We start from the raw sequence: 22,472 nt of genomic DNA on the forward strand, positions 1-22,472 counted from the left end.
ATCAGATCTCATGTCACTTGTTCACATTCCACATTTCTCATACTCATAATCACAAGGTCACATATAATAGATTCTCATCCTCATCATGCGCATAGGAAACACATCACTTGCATTAACACAATAATAAGGTAGTTCTCACACCATTAGCACCTTCAAACATGGCTTAAAACTTATTTGTTTTTGAAGTTAAACACATATTCACACTCAGCAAACATCACGGGACATAACAGAAAACTCAAACATTAAAATAGAAAACATTCATATTTTGCTTGTTTCTTATAGGGTTTCCCATAGGAACTCATAGAACACTCTAATCCCTATCAAAACATATTCAAAATCAAAATTAAATATACATTCATGCTCAATAATCATCAGGGAACACAACAGAAAACTCAGAAGTCAAAACAGAAAACATTCAAAATTTTCCTATTTTTCATAGGATTTCCCATAGGAACCCATAGAGCACTCTAATTCATATCAAAACATATCTAAACTCAAAATTAAACATACATTCATGCTCAGTAATCATCAAGGAACACAAAAGAAAACTCAGAAGCCAAAACAGAAAATATTCAAAATTTGTCTGTTGTCGTAGGATTTCCCGTAGGAACCCATAGAGCACTCTAATCCATATCAAAACTTATCTATTCTCGAAATTGAACACTTATTCACACTCAAAATCGTACAAGGAATGCAATACAATAATCAAAAAGCAAAACAGAAAACTTTCATAAAGTGCATGTTCCTATCAAGCAAGGGATTGGGGGTCAATCCTGCTACCCAACAATTATTCCCACATCCTGAGTGAGGTTTCTTACTCCCTCCTTACCTTGATGAGTGGAGGACGAAGCACGAGCAGAATTTGATTGGTCTTCTTCTCTAAGGTCTCCTTGTTCTTCAGAGCGTAAGAGAGAATGAGGGTCAGAAGAGAATGAACGTAAGTGAATACGTGAAAATAACTTGTAACTTCTGATAACTTTCTTAACCTGTTTTTCTCAATTAATAAAATAAATAATAATAATAATAGTTAATCATTTATCTACACATCCTTTCTTCCCTTTCTCATATAATAATTAATAATATATATATATATATATATATATAATTAAACATATTCATTTCTTTAATCGAATAACATGAACATAATAATAAAATACACTTTATAAAATAACTCATACTTCACTAATTAAAATAATAATTATAAATCAAGCTTTATAATAAGATAGAGCTCATATAGATAATTAAATAATATCAAAATCATTTCATAAACATATTTAAAATATTAAAATAAGTATATAACGTGATATTAATATAATTTTATGAAAATCGGGATGTTACACATATCATGTAGATGTGTCAAAAATAGTCTCGTCCTTCAAGTCGGATGAACTCTAAGAGAAGTGACTTCAAAAAATATTGGGATAAATTTGATTCAACTTGATGAACCAATCAGATGACCAGACTACGAACTAATAAAATTTAGGCATGAACATATATGACTCAAATTTTTTTCTTTCTGAATTTTAAATAAAATTATAAAATAAATTAGGTTAATTTGATTGATTCCGAAAGGCCAATATGCTTGTGTGACACCCTCGACTTCACATGTCATAAGACATAATTAATAAAATAATCAAAGTAAATATAATCCTCATAAATAAACTAAACATCTTCAAGTAGACAGTATTGCATTTTTAACTTAACCAAGTAACATAATCAACGAAATTGTAAGGAAATAAAAATAATTTTCCCCAAAATAATTCAACAGAGCAATATCCCAATCTAGTCCTAGCTACGTTCCAATGTCATATGTCCTATCAAAGCAAAACCCAACATTGAAGCCTAAGTCTCATCACCAACATCTTCAACTTCATGTTGATGATCACTTGCACAACAACTAAGGAAAACAACACAAAGAGTAAAGGGAGTGAGAAACATCCCACTCTGACTCATGGTGTAAGAATGCAAACCAGATAATTAAACACAAACAAGCCATACAATAATACCTAGCCATACACACTTCTCACTTTAACTCATGTCATGAAATAAATAAAAAATAGCAATACACACTCCATTTATACAATAACATGATATTAATAAATAATTATCACGATCAATATAATATAGTTCATTTATCATCATTGAGACAATTACTCATCCATGATACACTAATCATAATTGATTCATCTACACGCAAGTATGGAATGCAAAGGACAGACTCTTAATTTGCATTTATGTGGTACCAATCCCAAGATATGCATAATGCATATTAAATAATTTACCGATTTACCAATTTGTGTGCATATGATGCAGGTCACATTGACTCAATGCAATAACATACAAATGCTCTTACTTCACATACACTACAAGAAAAACACAAATTTCCGACGGATTCATATATGTCGGAAAATATAAATTTTCTAATAGAAAATTTCTTACGGATATTTCTGTCAAAAATTTCTGACGGAAATATAAATACGTCAAAAATTTCCGACAGATTTTTGTTTCCGTCGAAAAATTTAAGACCATAGCACACTTCCTGATGTCCCTTGTTTGAACTCTTCGGGAATTCGATGATCGCTTTTTTTGAAATTTATAAATATTATTTTTAATATTATAAAATCAATAAATTTTATTTTTATTTTTTATAAAATATTTTTCTTTAATTTTATCTTTTTAATTAATATTTTTCTTTAATTTTTAATTCTTATTTTTTATGTAATCATTTTTAACTACTTTTAATTTTTTTAAAAAAAAGAAATAATTATCTTAGGTGTCACCTACAACAATTACATACTATTATCATATTGATATTTAACACCTCTAAATTTTTTTTAGTTTTTTAAAATAAATATTATTTATCTACCTTAAAATAATCAAACTAGTGAATTTATATTTTAGAGGGATAAAAATCAAAGAAAAATATTTTACTCATTTTACAAGTACGAAACAATTTTTATAAATCTTACAAGGATGAAAAATAAAGAAAAAAATTTACAAAGACCAAAATCAAAATCACCCATATTGTAGGAACTAAAATATATTTAAACCTTATAAAATTAATATTTTCGATCTTAACAATTATTTTAAATAAATAATATTTATTTTAAATATTATAAAATACTTATAGATGTTAGTATATTGTCTTTAAAATTATAGTAAGCAAGTTCAAGTGTGAATATTTTCATATTTGTGTGTTTAATGAGTTTTCTGTTAAATAATTAGTGCATATATTAGTTTATTTAACATAAATAGTAGTTTTATATTTTAGAAGAAAAAAAAATTATTTTCTAGAAGTAATAAGCTTAAAATTATATATATATATATATATATATATATATATATATATATATAATATATATATAGGGGGTTATAATTATACTGGTGTAATTTTTACTAAGTATTACACCGCTCAATAACTTTATATTAAATGTGAATTTTGTAAATCTAACCGTTAAATTGAAAGTTCATATCACTTTATACGTGTATATCAAATTTTGTTAAAATTGAACAACTGGAAGATAATCAAAGTGTTCATATTTTAGTGTATTTTGAAATGAATATATTACATCAATTTTTTTTTTATAAAAATGAAGTATTAAATCATCTTGGATTAATATAAAATTTTGTATATATAATCTAAGAGATATGAACTTTCAATCTAACGGTTGGATTTTAAAAATTCACATTTAATATAAAGTTATTGAGCGGTGTAATACTCAGTAAAAGTCACATTATATATATATATATATATATATATATATATATATATGAGGGGGGTTATAATTACACCGGTATAAATTTTACTAAGTATTACACTGCTCAATAACTTTATATTAAATGTGAATTTTGTAAATCCAACCGTTAAATTAAAAATTCTTTATCGAGCTAAATCCATTTTATTCACTTTTTAGGTTTCCAATGGAGAGAGATCAGCGCGAGGGTGAATGGACCTTGGTGAGATCTCGACGTGGGAGAGCTACGCGATCAAGATGGAATACAGACAACAGGAATAGGCAATCGCTAAAGGACATGGATCAGAGGCAATCAAGAACCGTAGCAGAGCCATGCAAATCAAGAAAGATAGGGATCAAATATTATTTCACGAATTTCCCTTACAGTTACGGCGTTGAAGGATTGTGGCGTATTTTCTCAAGATGGGGAAAGGTGGCTGATATTTATGTTCCAAACAAAAAAAATAAGAGGGGATGGCGATTTGGTTTCGTTAGCTTTACGGATGTTCATGATGAAGAAATTCTGGAACGTGAATTGAATTACATATGGATAGGCACTTACAAAATGTGGGTGAATAGATCTTTATATGAGAAGGACCATTCAAGGAGGGAGCTGGTGCATGAGGTAAAGCCTTTTATTCATAATCAAGTGAATAAATCTTTGAATGACGCTAGGCAAGGTGCAAGCTATGCAGAAATTGTGAAGGGGAAAATGAATCAGGTATGGAAACTAGTTCAAAATAACGAAAAAATGAATAACAACAATGAGTGGAAAGGCCTTGAATATAATGTTGAGGAGGATGATATGGCATGGTTAAAAAAGTGTTATGTGGGTCAGGTACATCAAATTGATGAGATTTACTCGTTACAAGACAAGATAGTGGAAGAGGGGCTCTTACCTGTGAAGGTCACTCCGATGGGTGGTGATATGGTGCTTGTACATGTTTCAAACAACGAGAATTCCGCAGAGTTAGTAAAGGATGCTGAAGATATTTTCAAAAGATGTGTTCTTACCAGAAATCTGCTATAGAGCTGATCCGTCAGGTAAGATCGGTGAGCCTCCTTCACTGGTACGCTGGTGCTCCAAGATGGGGGTGGTACCTGCAAAAGAGACTCTGATGCCAAAGTTAGTGTTTGTGGGAGTATGAATCTCGTATAAGTAATGCACGTACCTTAGTGTGAATTAGGGTTGCTTTGGGCCTTGGGCCTGAGATAAGATATGATAGGATTAAATGGTGGATCCCGTCTGGAGTGAGATCCCTCGAGATCGGTTATGATCTGCTTAAATGCCGAGCTGACATCGCGTAGCGCGTGCCCGACCTCATTTTGTGCTGTGATGCCGAGCTCGGAGCTTGGCTTCGCGGTACAGACAGTACACTAGCCCCCCGAGCTCCGAAGTCTGTAGGTTGAGGAGTTAAGACCGAGCTCGCTGGGGGGAAGTGACCTTTCGCGTACTTCTGCCTGTTGAGATGCCATGTTCGCGACTGTTCATTTTTCGAAAACGTGCAAGTGGCGCGTTAAGGGAAATGACGGTTATGCAATGATGGTTTTGCAATTAATGTGTTGTCAGCGTGCCCTTAGGTTGACACGTGGCATGGCCGTTTTGAAACTTGGGGAAAAAACCCTTTTCTCTTTCTCTCCCGCGTCTCTCCTTCACTCTGTTTTCTTCCACTCTTTGGCTTCTTGGGTACGATAGTCCTCTTTGCCTTCTCGTTCCCGTTCGCTTTCTGTCTCCATTTTCACAATTTCTCTTCGAGTTCTATTACTCTTCTTGATGGCTGGTGGTCGTGGTGCCAGTTCTTCTGCCCCTGCCACGGGCAAAGCGTGCGGTAAGGTGGTGGCTACTGGGAGGGGCGCCGCCGAGAGGAAAGACCCGCCTCCGCCCAAGGACCTGGAGTCGGGCGTTCCTGGCTACGACTGGGTGAAGCGCGAAATGGGGGGGTCCAAAGCGTGTTCAGATCGCCTCTGGAGGTCAATGCGGTTTGGAAGACGCACCGGATTTGCGACCCTTCCGTTTCCCGGATGATTCGACTCGAGCCCTGTTCGGCTGGTGAGGGTGTGTATATGGGGAGGTCTACCGACCCTCCTCATTTCTATGTCTATCAGTGTTTCTTCAGGGACCTGGGCGTCTGTCTTCCTTTCACTCAGTTTGAGTGTGATTTCTTGAACTACATTAACGCGACACCTTGCCAGCTACACCCCAATAGCTGGGGTTTTTTGAGGGCGTTTCAAGTCTTGTGTGCGGTCCTAGGGATAGGGTTGTCCCTCCGTGTTTTCTTTCACTTTTATCAGCTGAAGTTGGGTGTTCCGCCTTATGGCATTCTTTCTTTGAACGGGAGTAAAGAGGGGGGTTTATTCACTCCTTACTCCCATTCTTATAAAAACTTCAAAACCGAGTTCTTCCGGGTTGCCCTCGTGGACGTTGACCCTTTAGAGGATGGGGGCTTCTACTTCGGCAGATTGCCGAAGTTCCTTTTTTACTGGTGTCCCAAACCGTCTAGGTTCCACGGGGTGGATCCTTCGCAATTGACGGCCTCGGAGGCCGCCTCCATTGGGAATCTTTCGGCACTTCCTCTTCCGTTGGACTGCAAGTCAATATTGTCACTGGCGAATTCGGCGCATAGGGAGAGGGGCCTCGAGGGTGAGTATCTTATGTTTTGGTAGTTTGTTGAGATTTGTGTAATTCCTCTTGGCTGATGTGCCCTATTTTCTGTCCGTAGGCATTATAGGGGAGGATTTGTGGCTTGATCTAAAGCACTTCTTCAACGTGACCGAGCTCGAGGTCTCCGAGCCTCCAGAGGAGGAGGTTTCCACCCTGAAGGTGAACCGAAAGAGAAAGAGGGGCGGGAGAGAGGTCGGGGGGACCTCTGCCCCTCGTGGAATAGGGGAGGTTGCCTCCGAGGCTGCTGAAACCGGCGTGGTGGACCTTGCTGGAAGTCCGCCGTCGAAAGGGGGCGTTCGTGTGGCTGCCGAAGAGGTGGCGTCGGCTACTGGGCCTGTCGCTCAACCCGGCAAGGTGCTGGCCCGAGCTGCTGAGCGAGTTGTCCAGGCCGTCGTGGTGAGTACTTTTCTTTTCTTAGTCTCGTTTCTATTTTCTTCATTGTACGTTGTTTTTCTCGGTTTTTGACTTGAGGCTGTTTTCTATAGGCAGGGGATGTCGCCGAGGAAGCGGTCCTTGCTGCCGGGCGAGCCACCTCGGTTGCCGGGGAGGTAGTCCGGGGTGCTGTACCTGTTACCCCGGTTGGCGAGGTAAGCGGTTGGCCCTTCTGTGATGTTGATGTTTTACCCTTCTGTTTAATTTTTGTTCTCAGAAGAGTATCCTCGTTTCTTGTAGGCGGGGAACGACACCGGGGTTTCGGTTCTCCCGAGTTTCGGGGCATCAAAAGGGAATCCTTCCGTGGTTGCGCAGGGGGTGCCTGCGTCTACTTCTGTCGAGGCTCGTGGGGAGGGATCGAGCTCCGGGCTCCCTTCTTCCGGTCCAGTGCCGAAGCCGAAGCGGCCGTATCTTGCGTACCGCTATGCGCAAGAGGGCGCGCCCATGCGGTTAGAGCATTTGAGTGCGTCGGAGGAGGTCGACTCTCTGTGGAGCGCCGTGGTGACCCCAGAGAAGTTTTTCCCAAAGGGGACGCTGAGCACGGCTGATCAGGCGATGATCGAGTTGGCCGGGCCGATGGGGAGTTTCGAGGCTGCCCAGATCTTCCTGCAGAGAGGCACGACCATTGTGGATTACTGGAAACACAAGTGGTCGAGACAGCAGGAGGACATGGTGAAGCTGAGGAGCCTTGTTCAGCCTCTGAAGGATGAAAATAAAGTCCTGAAGGAGGAGAACGGGGTTCTGACTGCCGCCCTCGGCGAAGCGAAGATGCAGGGGGCCGAGCTCCAGGCGGCGAGGGGGGGCCTCGCCAGGGCCCAGAAGTCATTGGAGATCGTCGTGCGCTCCAACGAAGACTATGCTTCTCGGGTGAGTGAACTGCAGGGGCTTGTTACCTCGTCCCGAGGCGAGGTGATGTCTTCTCGGGAGCAGGTTCGCTCTTTGGAAGGTGAAGTCGCATTTTTGAAGAGCGAACTAGTGTCGGTAACCAAGGAGCGTCTCCGCGATGAGGTCATTATTGGCAGCAAAGAGGAGGAGATTGCTGCCCAGAGAGTAGACCTTTCGTCGCTGGAGGCTGAGAAGGCGGTGTTGGAGAGGAGACTTGAGGAGGTCAAGCGCTCCATCGTTGTGGAGCATAAGAGGGCCTTTCTCAAGGTTGCCCGCCAGGCCAGGCTCCTTGCGCCAGGGTTTGACTTCTTCGGCATGCACGTGGAGAAGGTCGTTCGCTTTGGGAAGCTGGTCAAGGAGGACGACGTCGAGGATAGCTCCAGTGAGAATGCCTCTGTGTAGGCCTAATTTTGTAATAGCCTAGTTTAATTTTCTGTTTTGGATTCGAGTGTTGAATTCTGGGAACTTTGCTTGCATACGCATACTTTTCTTTGCCTTTATGTGTTTGCGCTTGATTTTTTCTTTGTGTGCGTTTTGAGATATACGTTCGATGTCTGTTTTGCGTTTTTTGTGGATCCGAGCTGGTCATGCTGGGTTTAGACCTCGACCTTTGTTTTTCGTAAATGAATCTTTTGGGAAGTTCGAGTGTGGCCTGAGGTTCGGATTCGGTCTCGAATCGAAGTGAGGTGAGTTGTACGAAGGTTCAAACTTGACCTTAATAAACAAAGGTTTGAACTCGACCTTAAATTTTTGTGAAGGTTCAAAGTTGACCTTAATGACCCGAGGTTCGAACTCGACCTTAGATTTTTGTGAAGGTTCAAACTTGACCTTAATGACCCGAGGTTCGAACTCGACCTTAGATTTTTGTGAAGGTTTAAATTTGACCTTAATGAACCGAGGTTCGAACTCGACTTTAGATTTTTGTGAAGGTTCAAACTTGACCTTAATGAGCCGAGGTTCAAACTCGACCTTAGATTTTTGTGAAGGTTCAAACTTGACCTGAATGAACCGAGGTTCGAACTCGACCTTAGATTTTTGTGAAGGTTCAAACTTGACCTTAATGAGCCGAGGTTCGAACTCGACCTTAGATTTTTGTGAAGGTTCAAACTTGACCTGAATGAGCCGACCTTAGATTTTTGTGAAGGTTCAAACTTGACCTGAATGAGCCGAGGTTCGAACTCGACCTTAGATTTTTGTGAAGGTTCAAACTTGACCTTAATGAACCGAGGTTCGAACTCGACCTTAGATTTTTGTGAAGGTTCAAACTTGACCTTAATAAACCGAGGTTCGGACTCGACCTTCATTTGAGGTTAGACGTAAAACGATGCGAAAAAGATGTAAGTTGAATGGAATGAGTCATTTTATTGATTATGTAAATGTGCCTCGTTAAAAACCCTCTCAGCCAAAACCCATCTTTCTATTTTTTGGGACAAAAGACTGAGGCGGGAAAAGAGTGCACAACTCATTCATACAAAGTTCAACTAAAATAAAACTTGAGATGTGTAGCATTCCAAGTTTGTGGTATAGGTTTGCCGCTGAGTTCTTCCAATCTATAAGCTCCATTTCCCAAGTCTTCTGTAACTCGGAAGGGGCCACCCCAAGTGGGTGCGAGTTTCCCATCTGACGTGTCCTTTCTTACTTCGCCTAGTAATCGCCATACCAAGTCACCTACTCGGAACGAGCGAGGTTTTACTCGGGTGTTGTATCTTCGGGAAGCTCGGAGCTTGCAGGCTTCTTCGTGGATTTGAGCTTCGTCTCTAAGCTCGTCCACTAAGTCGAGGTCAGCTGCCAGTTCTTGGGCACTCTGTTCGCCGTTAAAGACTTAGCGCCTGTGGGATGTTTTGCCGACTTCTACTGGGATCATTGCATCAGCTCCGTAGGTCAGCCTGTAAGGCGTCTCTTGTGTAGTTGACTGGGGGGTACAATGATACGCCCAGAGGATGCTGGGAAGTTCGTCGGGCCACTGTCCTTTGGCGTTTCCTAGTCACTTTTTGAGTTCCCGGAGGATGACCTTGTTGGCGGCTTCGGCCTGGCCATTGGTCTGAGGGTGTTCCACCGAGGTCGAAAGGTGTTTGATTCCGAGTTCGCGGAGGAAGTCCTCAAATTCTTGTGCGATGAACTATCGGTCGTTGTCTGTTACGAGGGCATGAGGGATTCCGAACCTGCAGATGATGTTCTTCCAGGTGAATTTCCACACGTTCTCGGTGGTGATCTTGGCGAGTGGACATGCTTCGATCCACTTGGTGAAGTAGTCGATCGCCACCAAGAGGAACTTTATATGGCCTTTCGCAGGGGGGAATGGCCCGAGGATGTCCATTCCCCACTGGGAGAAAGGTCACGCCGACATCATGCGGTGGAGAGTTTCGGGCGGTTGTCGGTGTGCGTTGCCGAACTGCTGGCATTCTTTGCATTTTTGGATGTGGCTTTGGCAATCCGACTTCAGAGTGGGCCAGTAGTACCCAGCTCAAAGTACTCTGGTTGCCATTGAACGCGCCCCGGAATGCATGCCGCATATTCCCTGGTGAATTTCCTTGATGACATAGGCTGCCTGCGACTCAGTCAGGCATTTGAGCAGTGGAAAGGAAATGCCACGCTTGAATAATTCATCTCCGATGATGATGAACTTGGCCGATCTCATCCTTATCTTCCGAGCTTCGTCTTTATCCTCGGGCAGGATTCCTTCTTTCAAGTAGCCCCAGATGCCTGCCATCCATCCTAGGTCCTCGTTGTTACTGACGTTGACGACCTTGTCGTCTAAGCTGGGTGAGTGCAAGGTTTCCTGGATGATAGTTCGGTGCTTTCCAGGCCTTTTGGTGCTGGCGAGCTTCAATAGGAGGTCGGCTCGGGCGTTTTGTTCTCGCGGCACATGCTTTATGGTGAATTCGTCGAAGGACGAGATCTAGTGGGACGCAGTGTGAAAGTACCGCTGCAGTAGAGTGTCCTTTGCTTGGTACGTCCCACTGAGTTGCTCCACCATGAGTTTCGAGTCACTGTTGCAACTCACTCTTCGATCTCTGAGGTCGCGAGCTAGCCTCAGTCCTGCGAGAAATGCCTCGTACTCCGCCTGGTTATTGGTCACCTTGAAGCCAAACTTGAGGGATTGCTCCAAGGTGACTTGGTTTGGCCCTTCCAGAATGATGTCTACACCACCGCCTTTAGAGTTGGAGGACCCGTCAACATGCAAAGTCCATACTTGGGGTTCTTCGGCAGTAGTTGGCGTGAGCTCGGCTACGAAGTCAGCTAAGCATTGAGCCTTCAGGGGTCCGCGACTTTCGTACGGGATGCCGAATTCAGATAGTTCTACCAACCAGGCGATCATGCGTCCGGCGAGCTCGGGTTTTCGCAGAATTTGCTTGATGGGGTAGTCAGTTTTGACTACCACCTGGTGGCTCTAGAAGTAGGGTCGGAGCCGCCGAGCTGCGGTGACGAGCGCCAATGCCAGCTTCTCGATCATTTGGTATCTCCTTTTCGCGTCTTGGAGGACTCGGTTGATGAAGTAGATAGGTGTTTGTACCTTTTGGTGTTCTTGTACGATAACTACGCTGATGGCGTTTTCCGCTACTGCCAAGTAGAGGAGGAGGTCGGTGTTGTGATCCGGCCTTTGTAGGATCGGTGGAGTTGTAAGGAAGGTTTTGAAGCTTTGGAAAGCTTCTTCGCACTGATCTGTCCACAGGAAATCTTTTGGCTTTTTTAGCAGAGTGAAGATTGGTCCCACCTTCTCCGCGAGTTTGGGAATGAAGTGGGACAGTGAGACTAACCGTTTGTGGGCTTTGCATCTGGATGATGGCTTTGCACTTCTCGGGGTTGGCCTCGATTCCTCTGCTGGTAATCATGAAGCCGAGGAACTTTCCTCCCTGGACACCAAAGACACATTTCTCTAGGTTGAGGCGCATGTTATGCTTCCTGACCTGGGCGAATACTTCGGCGAGATCGGTAGCGTGGTCTGTCGCCGAGATGGTTTTGACTACCATGTCGTCGACGTAAACTTCCATGTTTCTCCCGATCTGTTGATGGAAGACCTTATCCATCAGTCGCTAGTAGGTTGCCCCCGCATTTTTGAGACCGAAGGGCATCACCCGGTAGCAGTAGTTGGCGTGGTCGGTGATGAAGGACGTGTGCACTTCATCAGGTGGGTACATCATTATCTGGTTGTACCCAGAGTAGGCGTCGAGGAAACTGAGGAGGGCGTGTCCGGAGGCTCCGTCGATTAACCTATCAATGCTCGGCAAGGGGTATGAGTCCTTTGGGCATGCTTTGTTTAGGTCGGTATAGTCGACACACATACGCCACTTCCCCGAGTTCTTCTTTACCAGGACCACGTTTTCCAGCCATGTGGTGTATCTGACTTCACGGATGAAGCCTGCGTTGAGCAATTTTTGTGTTTCGGCGACGATGGCCTCCCGTCTTTCGCCGCCAACCTTCCTCTTCCTCTAGGCGATTGGTTTTGCCTCCTTATGTATTGCTAGCATGTGGAAGATGAAATCGGCATCTATACCTGGCATGTCAGCGCTAGACCAGGCAAAGAGGTCGGCATTCTTGAGGATTTCCGCTTCAAGTTGCTGTCGCAACTCTGGGGTCAACTATCTGCTGATCTTCGTGGTTTGCCCGGGGAGTTCCCCGACCTGGAGGTCATCGAGTTTGTCAATGGGGCTAGGCCGCTTTTCATGAGCGTCGGATCTTGGATCGAGGTCAGTGATTTCTTCGTGGTTGGTGTGAGCCACGGCGGTGAGGTTGCTCTTGCATTGTTCGCCGAGTGAGGCAATTTTCAGGCTTTCGGTGTAGCATTGTCGTGCTATCTTCTGATTTGCTTTGACGGAGATAATCTTCCCATCATGCCCTGGGAATTTCATGGTGAGGTGTGGGGTGGACACCACCGCTCCGAGCTGATTTAAGGTTGGCCTGCCGATGATGATGTTATAGGAGGTGTCAGCTTCCACGAGGAGGTATCGAACCATGACCCGCCTTGAATCCGGAGGTGCTCCGAAAGTCGTCAGTAAGTCCACGTACCCCCGAGTGTGAACACTTCTTCCTGCAAAACTGACTAGGGGTTCTGTGTGAGGTTGTATGAGAGAGTGGGGGACGTCTAACCTGAGGAACGTTGGCCAATATAGGATGTCGGCCGAGCTCCCTTGGTCGACCAGGGTCTTGTGAACCTCCCAATTGGCTAATGCCACGGCGATAACCATGGGATCATCCTGGTTGGGGTTGACCCCAGCATAGTCATCGTCGGTGAAAGTGATCGTCAGCGAGCTCTGGTGCGAAGCAAAGGTGGTGGATTGTACGCGGTTGATGTTGCGCAGGTGTTTTTTCCGGGCCGAGGTGTTGGCTCCCCCTCCTGCGAAACCTCCTGCAATTGTGCTGATCACTCCTTGTGGCGGAGTTGATCCTGCTTCCTGGGCTACCTCGGCTCGCATTGCTCCGCCGGGGTTAGGTTGAGAGCCGGAGGGATGATCAGAGTGTTGCCGCTGGGGTTGAGCGCGAATCCTCTTGTTTTCCGTGCGCAGAGCTGCTAGGTCAGCCTCATTAGCGGTACGCAATGCCGCTAGGTCAGTGTCGTGCTTGGCACGCATGATTTGTAGGTCGACGGCTTGTTGCTGCCGCATCTGTTCGAACTGGTCGATTAATCTTCTCAACGCTGCTTCGTTATCCATGGTAGTTGAGTGGTTTGTGTCGTATGTTGTGCGTCTACTATGGCTTCTGGTGAAAACCATAAGCGTGGTCGATAAGAGCTGTCTTGATCGGCCCCACGGTGGGCGCCAAATGTTCTTACTGGAAATTTGCTGTAGAGCTAATCCGTCAGGTAAGATCGGTAAGCCTCCTTCACTGGTACGCTGGTGCTCCAAGATGGGGGTGGTACCTGCAAAAGAGACTCCGATGCCAAAGTTAGTGTTTGTGGGAGTATGAATCTCGTATAAGTAATGCACGTACCTTAGTGTGAATTAGGGTTGCTTTGGGCCTTGGGCCTGAGATAAGATATGATAGGATTAAATGGTGGATCCCTTCTGGAGCGAGATCCCTCGAGATCGGTTATGATCTGCTTAAATGCCGAGCTGACGTCGCGTAGCGCGTGCCCGACCTCATTTTGTGCTGTGATGCCGAGCTCGGAGCTCGGCTTCGCGGTACGGACAGTACAAGATGGTTTAGAGAATTACGACCTTGGTCATCACATGAATTACCTAGAGTAAGATATGCGTGGGTTAGGTGCCAGGGAATCCCTCTTCATGCATGGAATCACTCATTTTTTGAGTTAATAGTAAGTCATATGGGGCGATTAGTATCATTGGATGGGCCAACCACTCTCAAACAGAGACTTGATATTGCAAGAGTATTGATTCATACTACCTCCCTGGAGGTCATAAATAGTATGTTTCAAGTTAAGGTTAATGGTGATTTGTTCTCTGTTCGGATTATTGAAGAACCATATACTGATCCGTTGAATTATTTTGGAGTTAATGGTAATACTTGGAACAAAGGAGTAGAGAATTATCACACTGATTCAGATGAATCATCTAGCAATGCTTCATCGGATAGTTTCCCTCATATTTTGGATAATGATGGTTTTGAATTTGAAAATGTCATTGATGAGGAAATATTATGCTCCGAGAATAATGTAGAAGGTGAGGAGGTTTATACGGAAAGAGTTAAGGAGATGAGGGCTAATGCACAAAATAAAGATCACTAAAATGCAAGAATTACGGAAAATGCAACCTATTCAGATAAGGCAATTGAAGTTCAATTCGCAAGTTGTCCAGAGATTAGGCCCAATCGTGATGCTCAAGGGATTGGGGTAAATAGCCCAATGTTGATGGCTATAGTGGCGAATGCACAAAATGGTCTAAAGGCCCATCATGAAGGAACCATTATGCGACCAAATGATGATGGTCGCGAGACATTGTACGTGGAGCAAGAGGTGGGGGCCCAACTTTTAGAAGTGGACGCTGGGAGGAATTCACTTCAAGAGGTGCAATCTGAACCATTAAATAACGCAACACTTGATGTCCCTTCTGATGATGATCAACGGCTACAATTGAGTGGAGATTGTAAGACTGGTACAAGTGTTTGTGTGGTGGAGGTGCTACCAGAGAGCAATGAATATCGAAATCCGGAACATGACTATGAGATTCAACAGGAGAATTGTCAAAAGTCTTCACGAGGGGATGTTGTAATTGATGTCAATTCACAAGAGCAAAACCAAGGGGGTGATTATGTCAACATGGATCTTGAAGGCTTAAGCGAAGTTCCAGTTATTGAAGCGTACAATGCGGATGGGATAAATCAAGCTGTTAGGATGGAGGAATTCGAGTACAAGAACAAGAAAGGAAGGGGAAGACCAAAAAAGAAGGGCCATCAAACACAAAGGTTAGCCACTACTTCTATTAATTATTTACCTCATTTGAGTAATAGAAGTCTTATTGGTACAACAAATAACCCTCTAGAAGTAGCAAAAAATATCTGGGAATTTGGTTTGGAGCAGGGGGTTGTTAAATGTGCAAATGATGGGGAGGTATTGGCACAGCTGGTAGCTATGGAAATAAGAGACAGGGGATCTACTATTGAGAGGGGCAGAACGAGTATACCTAGTTAGGGACTTATAGCTAGGAGGGTGGTGTTTTTCAATGTTTTTATGAAGATTCTATCATTTAATATCAGGGGACTAGGGGGGCGTTTGAAAGTGGTGGAGGTTAGAAATTTGGTTAGGTCAGAGAATGTTGATATGGTGTGCCTTCAAGAAACTAAAAAGGAGTCGGTTGATAAGAAATTATGTGCATCATTGTGGGGTGCAGATGATTTTGAATGGGCATTTTATCCATCTGAAGGAAGGTCTGGTGGGATTGTATCTATATGGAAAACTTCTATTTTTAAATTAGAGACATCAATTATTCAACCCAATTTTATTGCTTTGTATGGAAGGTGGGGGGAACAAAACTTGGATTGTTGGGTGGTCAATGTCTATGCTCCTTGTGTACAACAGTTGAAGAAGGATCTTTGGGTTAGATTACATGCACTAATGGATGAGAAAGGGGGTGCCAGATGGTGCTTAGTTGGTGATTTCAATTCAGTTAAGGATGCAAAGGAAAGGAAAGGTGTAGCTGTAAATTTTAGAAGAGAAAAGGCAGAATGCTTTGCTGAATTCATTCAAAAAACATCTCTAATTGATTTGCCTTTGTCTGGAAGGAAATACACATGGTACAAGCCGGATGGGACATGCATGAGTAGGATAAACCGTTTTTTAATCACAATTGGGTGGCTAGATCAGTGGCCTAACTTATCTCAATGGGCATTGAGTAGAGGAGTGTCAGATCATTGCCCTATTATTTTAAAAATGGAAGACTTAGATTGGGGCCCTAAACCTTTTAAAGTTCTAAATTGTTGGCGCAATGAAGTGGGGTTTGTAGACTTTGTAAAAAATGAATGGAGGGGGCTAAAGGTTGAAGGTTGGGCAGGTTTTATTTTAAAAGAAAAGCTGAGAGGTATGAAATGCAAGCTTAAAGTGTGGAATAAAGAGGTATTCAGCGATTTGAATAAAAAGATAAATGAAGCAAGAAAGCAAGTGACAAGATTAGATTGCAAAGGTGAAGATTTTGGCTTAACAATGGAAGAAGTACTTCAAAGGAAGGAACTGTTGGCTACGTGGCATCATTATGCGCATCAAAAGGAAAGTTTATTGCTTCAAAAGTCTAGAACTCGGTGGCTACAAGAAGCGGATGCTAACACCAGATTTTTCCATGGGTGTATCAACCAACGAATGAAGATCAATGAAATATGTTGTTTAAAGGTGGCCGGCAGTAGACTTATTGAGCCAGAGCAAATTAAGCATGCTCTTAAAGACCATTTTGAAAGGCATTTTCAAGATTGTAAATGGAATCGACCTTACTTTCAGGGACTGGATTTCAAAACTTTAAATCCAACAAAATTTGAGATGTTGATAGAGCCATTTTCCTTACAAGAAGTCAAGGCAGCAGTGTGGGATTGTGAAAATACAAAGAGCCCGGGACCAGATGGCTTCAATTTTTATTTTATAAAAGATTTTTGGGACATAATGCAGGCTGATTTTATGTCATTTTTCACAGATTTTCATGTTTATGGTAGATTAGTTAAAGGTGCAAACAACTCTTTTATTGTTTTAATTCCAAAAAAGGACATCCCACAACGTGTAGAAGACTATTGACCAATATCTCTCATTGGTTGTATGTATAAGGTTTTGTCTAAGGTCTTGGCTAATAGGCTGCGAAAGGTGATTGGAAGTGTTATATCTGAGTCTCAGTCTGCTTTCATCAAAGGCAGACATACTCTAGATAGTATCTTGGTGGCTAATGAAGTGGTGGAGGAAGTGAAGCAAAAGAAGAAAAAATGCTTGATGTTCAAAGTTGATTTTGCAAAAGCCTATGACTCGGTGAACTGGAATTTTTTACAACACATGATGCACACTATGGGGTTTCCTCCTAAATGGTGCGATTGGATTGCAGAATGTTTGCAAACATCTAGAGTATCAATTTTGGTAAATGGAAGTCCTACAGAAGAATTCACTGTGTCAAAAGGATTAAGACAGGGAGACCCTTTAGCACCGTTTCTCTTCCTAATTGTTGTCGAAGGATTGAATGGGCTCTTCAAAAAAGCTAGTCAGTTGGGCACTTTCACGGGATATGAAGTCGGGAGAAACCAACAAGTGGATGTTCTACATTATGCAGATGACACTATCATCTTGGCAAAAGCAAAAGAGTCAAACATTTGGGCTATCAAATCCATCTTGAGACTTTTTGAACTTGCATCTGGGTTAAAAATCAATTTTTTAAAAAGTCAATTACTCGGATTCCATGTGGATACTCTTTGGCTACAATCAATGGCAATGTTTTTGCATTGTCGGATAGGGAGTCTACCTTTTACTTATCTTGGGCTACCAATCGGCGCCAATCCGAAACGATTAGATACGTGGCAACCTGTAATTGAGAAGATCCAAAAGAGATTATCTAGTTGGAAGTGTGATTCCATGTCCTTTGGTGGTAGAATTACTCTCTTAAAGTCTGTACTACATTCAATTCTGATTTACTTCCTCTCCTTCTTCAAGGCCCCAAGAGGAATAATTTCTCAACTTGAATCTTTATTTAAATCTTTTTTTATGGGGAGGGGATGCTGATCATAAAAAAATACATTGGGTTGCATGTGATGACGTATGTAGAGAGAAGAACAAAGGAGGTTTAGGGATTAGGGATCTAACTGCTTTCAATTTGGCATTACTAGGAAAGTTGAAATGGAGGATGTTAGTGGAGACTAATAGTTTGTGGGTAAAGGTAATTAATTCCTTGTATGGAGATCATTTGTCCTTCTCAAGTGGGTCAAGGGTGAAAGGTTCTAGATGGTGGGCTGACTTGTGTAGCATTGAAAATGATAATTTGGTTACCAACAATTGGATGACAAATAGGTGTAGAAGGTGGTTGGGAATGGGAAAAATACATATTTTTGGTAGGAAGATTGGTTGCAAGGAGGTAGGTTGTCACAAAGGTATAATAGATTGTATCTCATTGCAGAAAATAAGAAAGCTAAAATCTCAGATTTGTTAGTTTGGAGGAATGGAGGCCCTGAGTGGTGTTGGAGATGGCGTAGAGAGTTATTTCAGTGGGAAGAAGATCTATTGAATTCTATTACAACAGAAATCAGTGAGCTAAATCCGAAGGTTGAAGTAAAAGACCGTTGGAGTTGGACTGCTGATCCCAGTGGCATTTACTCTGTCAAGTTTGCATATAAGGAGATTAGAAATGAAAGGATTTTTGCATCCAATAAAATCTTTTCAAAAGTATGGTCGCAAGTAGTTCCAACAAAGGTTATAGCTTTCGCTTGGAAGGTAATTCTTAACCGAGTTGCTACTAAACACAATTTGTTTATTAGAGGCATCTTGAACAGTTCACAGGTCGAGTGCTCTCGCTGCACGGGCCACATGGAGACTAGATCACATATGTTTTTTGAGTGTCATGAATCTTTTCGAGTTTGGATGGAATGTTTTAACTGGTTAGGTGTTAGCACAGTTATGCATAATAATTGTGCAATGCACTTGGAACAATTCTCCGGTCTTTCTTTTTCTAACTCTCAGAAAAAGGATTGTTGGATATCTATTTGGTTAGCCATCATATGGACAGTGTGGTTGGCTAGGAATGAAGTGGTCTTTTCTTCCACTCAAATATCTGCAATGGAGATGGTAGGTTTGGTTAAAATTAGAACCTGGAACTGGTTAAGGACAAGGCATAAAGATTTTAGGTACGACTTTGCTTCTTGGTCCATGAATCCAGCAGCTTGCCTCACCTAGATAAATGTATTCAGGTGGTAAACGAGTCTATTAGAGAAATCTGATTTTGCAATTTTTATTTCAATGTTGTGGGCTGGTTGTGATGGTCTAGCTTAGGTTCTTTGTTGTAGAACGGTATTTTTAGTTCACATGTGGTATTTTGTAATGGGTTGGAGTACCCCTTGTACTTCCTTTATTTTCAATTATTTGGATTATCAAAAAAAAATTGAAAATTCTTTACTTTTAAATCATATATACAAAATGTTATATTAATCGAAGATGATTTCTTATAAAACAAAATTAAATATGTCGAAAAATTTATATTTTCGATGAAAATTTTTTTTTGTAGGAAAAGTTATATTATTGATGGAATATTTCTGACAAATTTATATTTGTCGAAAATGTAAGAACTGGTTTTAAATTTGATATGAAAATATTATGATATAATTAGATAAGATTTTAAGTTAGTATTTTATTAATGGTTGATAATTAGAAAATAAAACAAGGATAAATACATTTTTTAAATTTTATATGTTTGATTTAAGGTAAATAAATATATTAAATTAATTAATAATTTATTTAAAATGTTAAAATTTAATTTATAAGTATGTAATAAATAAATATTTATAATTTTATAAATTATATTATCATTATAAATTATAAAATTAAATAATTTAAATTATAATTTTAAATAGAAATAAGTAGATGTTAATTATAAAAGTAAGTACATATAAATAAAGAATAATTGAATATATTATTATTATTATTATTCGTAAAATAAAATTATTATATATTATTATTATAGTACAAGTATGAGATTGTATATTTGAGGATAACTTAAATAAATTAATTTATACAAGTTATACTGACAACATACATATACATTTCGGTAGCTTACTCATCAGAACTTCACAGTTAAGCGTGCTTGTCCTGGAGTAATATAGGAATGGGTGACCTTCTAGGAAGTTTCCTAGAAACTGCGCAAGTAAGGATAAAACACGCTAAAAAGTGAAATATCGTGAAATAGAACCATTGAGAGGCCAAATATGAGGGCTGTTACATTAATAAATTTATTTAAAAAAATTATAATTTCCGTCAGAAATTTTTGACCAAAATTCTGTCAGAAAATTTTGACAGAATTTTTTGACAAATATTTTCGTCGGAAATTTCTGACGGATATTTCCGTCGAAAATTTTCGAAGGATTAAATTATTTTCGACAGATTTTTTTTTCGATGCCACTTTTTTCGACGGATTTAAATCCGTCGGAAAAAAGAAAATCTGTCAGAAATTTACCCTTTTTCGTCGGAAATTTTCGTTGAAAATTAGCATTTTTCTTGTAGTGATATCACATATTCCTCAATTATCACCTCATATATCCTATGTACATTCTTAAATATGTTAGCTAGCTATTAGTAAAAAGGTAGTATCAAAATTACAAGGCTAAAACAACCAATTAACAGTCGCTGCTCAACAACATGTAGTCGAGTATCTGACATTTAGTTGAGTCACCAACATCTAGCTGAGTGAGTCAAGCCCGCTAAGGCTTCTCGTTGAGTGACCAACATTTAGTTGAGCAAGATGATCCCCCTAGGACTTCTCGCCAAGCGACCTAACACGTCTTACTAGCAAGTACGCGATCTTCTTCCTTGGAAATCACATCTCCTCAACGTACAAGTTACCTACATCCAATTTCATGTATAAACACATATACAATTGATAAAAACTGTTCTATAACATGTAATTAACATTTCAAATCACTCAATTTACTCATATTAATTAATATCTTCATAAACTATCACAACAAGTTCCCTTAGGGTTTCTCATAGAAACTTTAGATCATACAATTACAACCCAAAACATACAATTGATCATACATTCAAACAACTCATGTCATTAAAAATGTGTAAAAAGATGAGCAAAAAATGAAGGTAAAATGTGAATGGTCTCATGTCTAGCTACAAAGGAAAAAGTTTCGATAAAGGTTATACCTTCTTGTTGTGAATATCCTAAAGTTATTAATATTGATTTATTCCTTACAATTTTTCTAGCTTTGTCTAGTTTTTTTTCTTTTTTTTTTTTCTTTCTGATAACCCATTTAATTCCTATGATAAACTTGTCTTCTAGTAAAGGGGCAAGACTTCATACACCCTTCCTCTAAAACTAGTCTAGCTCTTCTTACATTGCTTTCACTCATCCTTCATCAAATAGGACATGTCCCGCTATCTTTGGTTCCATCTAATATAAGATTACAACTTGGGCTTGACCTCTAAAAGTTGATATTGTCCTCACTTTATCTTGGACTTTTCCAAGAATATGATCCTCAAAATGAGTTTCTTCTAGTTTGTTCAGGAACTTATATTTTAGATAATCTTGGTTCAACTTCACTAGACTATAGCTTTGGCTTGCTTCCATTGATATCTAGATTTGCAAAAGCTCCATACAACTCTGGTAGTTCCATATAAAGCTTATTATTATTAAATTTGACATGAATAATTCCTTCTACAATTAACATTATAGAGTTGTAAACTTTGCATGCCTCGGAGTTTTTAGAGTATTAAAGAAAAATTTAAATGTCAACCTTGGAGTCAAACTTGTGTAAATTATCTTTGGTATTTAAAATAAAAACATTGACAATCCAAAATATTAAAATATGAAAAGTTGGATTTGTTGCATTTACACAATTCGGAGGTTTTTTTTTTAAATTTCTTTTCAAAATATACCTTATGTACATTCTATTTTGAAGATAATAGGCAGTCCTTATAACTTCAGCCCAAAAGTACTTATGAGGAAGATTATCATTAAGCATGTCCTTTGTTATCTCTTATAATGACTTATTCTTTTTTTTTTTCACTATACTATTTTGTTGTGATATGTTAACAATAGAGAAATTATGAAGAATTCTATTATCTTTACATAACTTTAGAAAATGTACATTTTCAAATTCTCCCTTATAGTCACTTTTGATTGAAGTGGTGCAAATAATCTTTCATTTTGAATACAATTGCAAAATATATGTATAAAAAAAAGGCCTTAAAAGACTTATCTTTATGAATTAGAAATATAACAAATGTCCATCTACTTTAATCACTCACTATTGGTCCATATCTGTTTTTATTGACATAGACAAATTGAGTGAGTCCAAACAAATCAATGTGAACAATATTTTTAGATTGAAAAATAATTTCCACTTATTTATCCTTTTAACATGTTTCACACAAACCATTTAACTTGAATGAGACACTTGTAGGTATATATCTCCATCTCATTTTAGTTGTCAACGCATGGGACAAGCTTACTTGGGAGGAAAATATGTACACGAGCAGGGAGAAATTAAACGATGTAAATAAAAAGAAAGATTGGTAAAAGAAACAAAAAACTTGTACAGTAAAATACTTTCGCCAAAAGTGATCTAGTATCATTCTACATTTTTCTCGTACAACATTTGTTATGGTTAGCTTCTTTTTTTTTTTTTTAATGAAA

General features: G+C 40.2%; 1 protein-coding gene across 1 annotated transcript; it reads left to right on the forward strand.

Annotated features, from left to right (window-relative positions):
* Nucleotides 1-13,975: 13,975 nt before the first annotated feature.
* On the forward strand, nucleotides 13,976-22,431 carry LOC114915817 (uncharacterized). Its single transcript, XM_083064590.1, has 3 exons — nucleotides 13,976-14,330; nucleotides 14,430-15,072; nucleotides 22,240-22,431. The coding sequence occupies exons 1-3, from the start codon at nucleotides 13,976-13,978 to the stop codon at nucleotides 22,337-22,339; spliced, it is 1,098 nt and encodes a 365-aa protein (XP_082920716.1). The 3' UTR covers nucleotides 22,340-22,431.
* Nucleotides 22,432-22,472: the final 41 nt, after the last annotated feature.

The sequence above is a fragment of the Cajanus cajan genome, chromosome 1 (genome assembly GCF_000230855.2).
Source record: "Cajanus cajan strain Asha chromosome 1, NIPB_CcT2T_4, whole genome shotgun sequence".
Taxonomy (NCBI): Eukaryota; Viridiplantae; Streptophyta; class Magnoliopsida; order Fabales; family Fabaceae; genus Cajanus; species Cajanus cajan.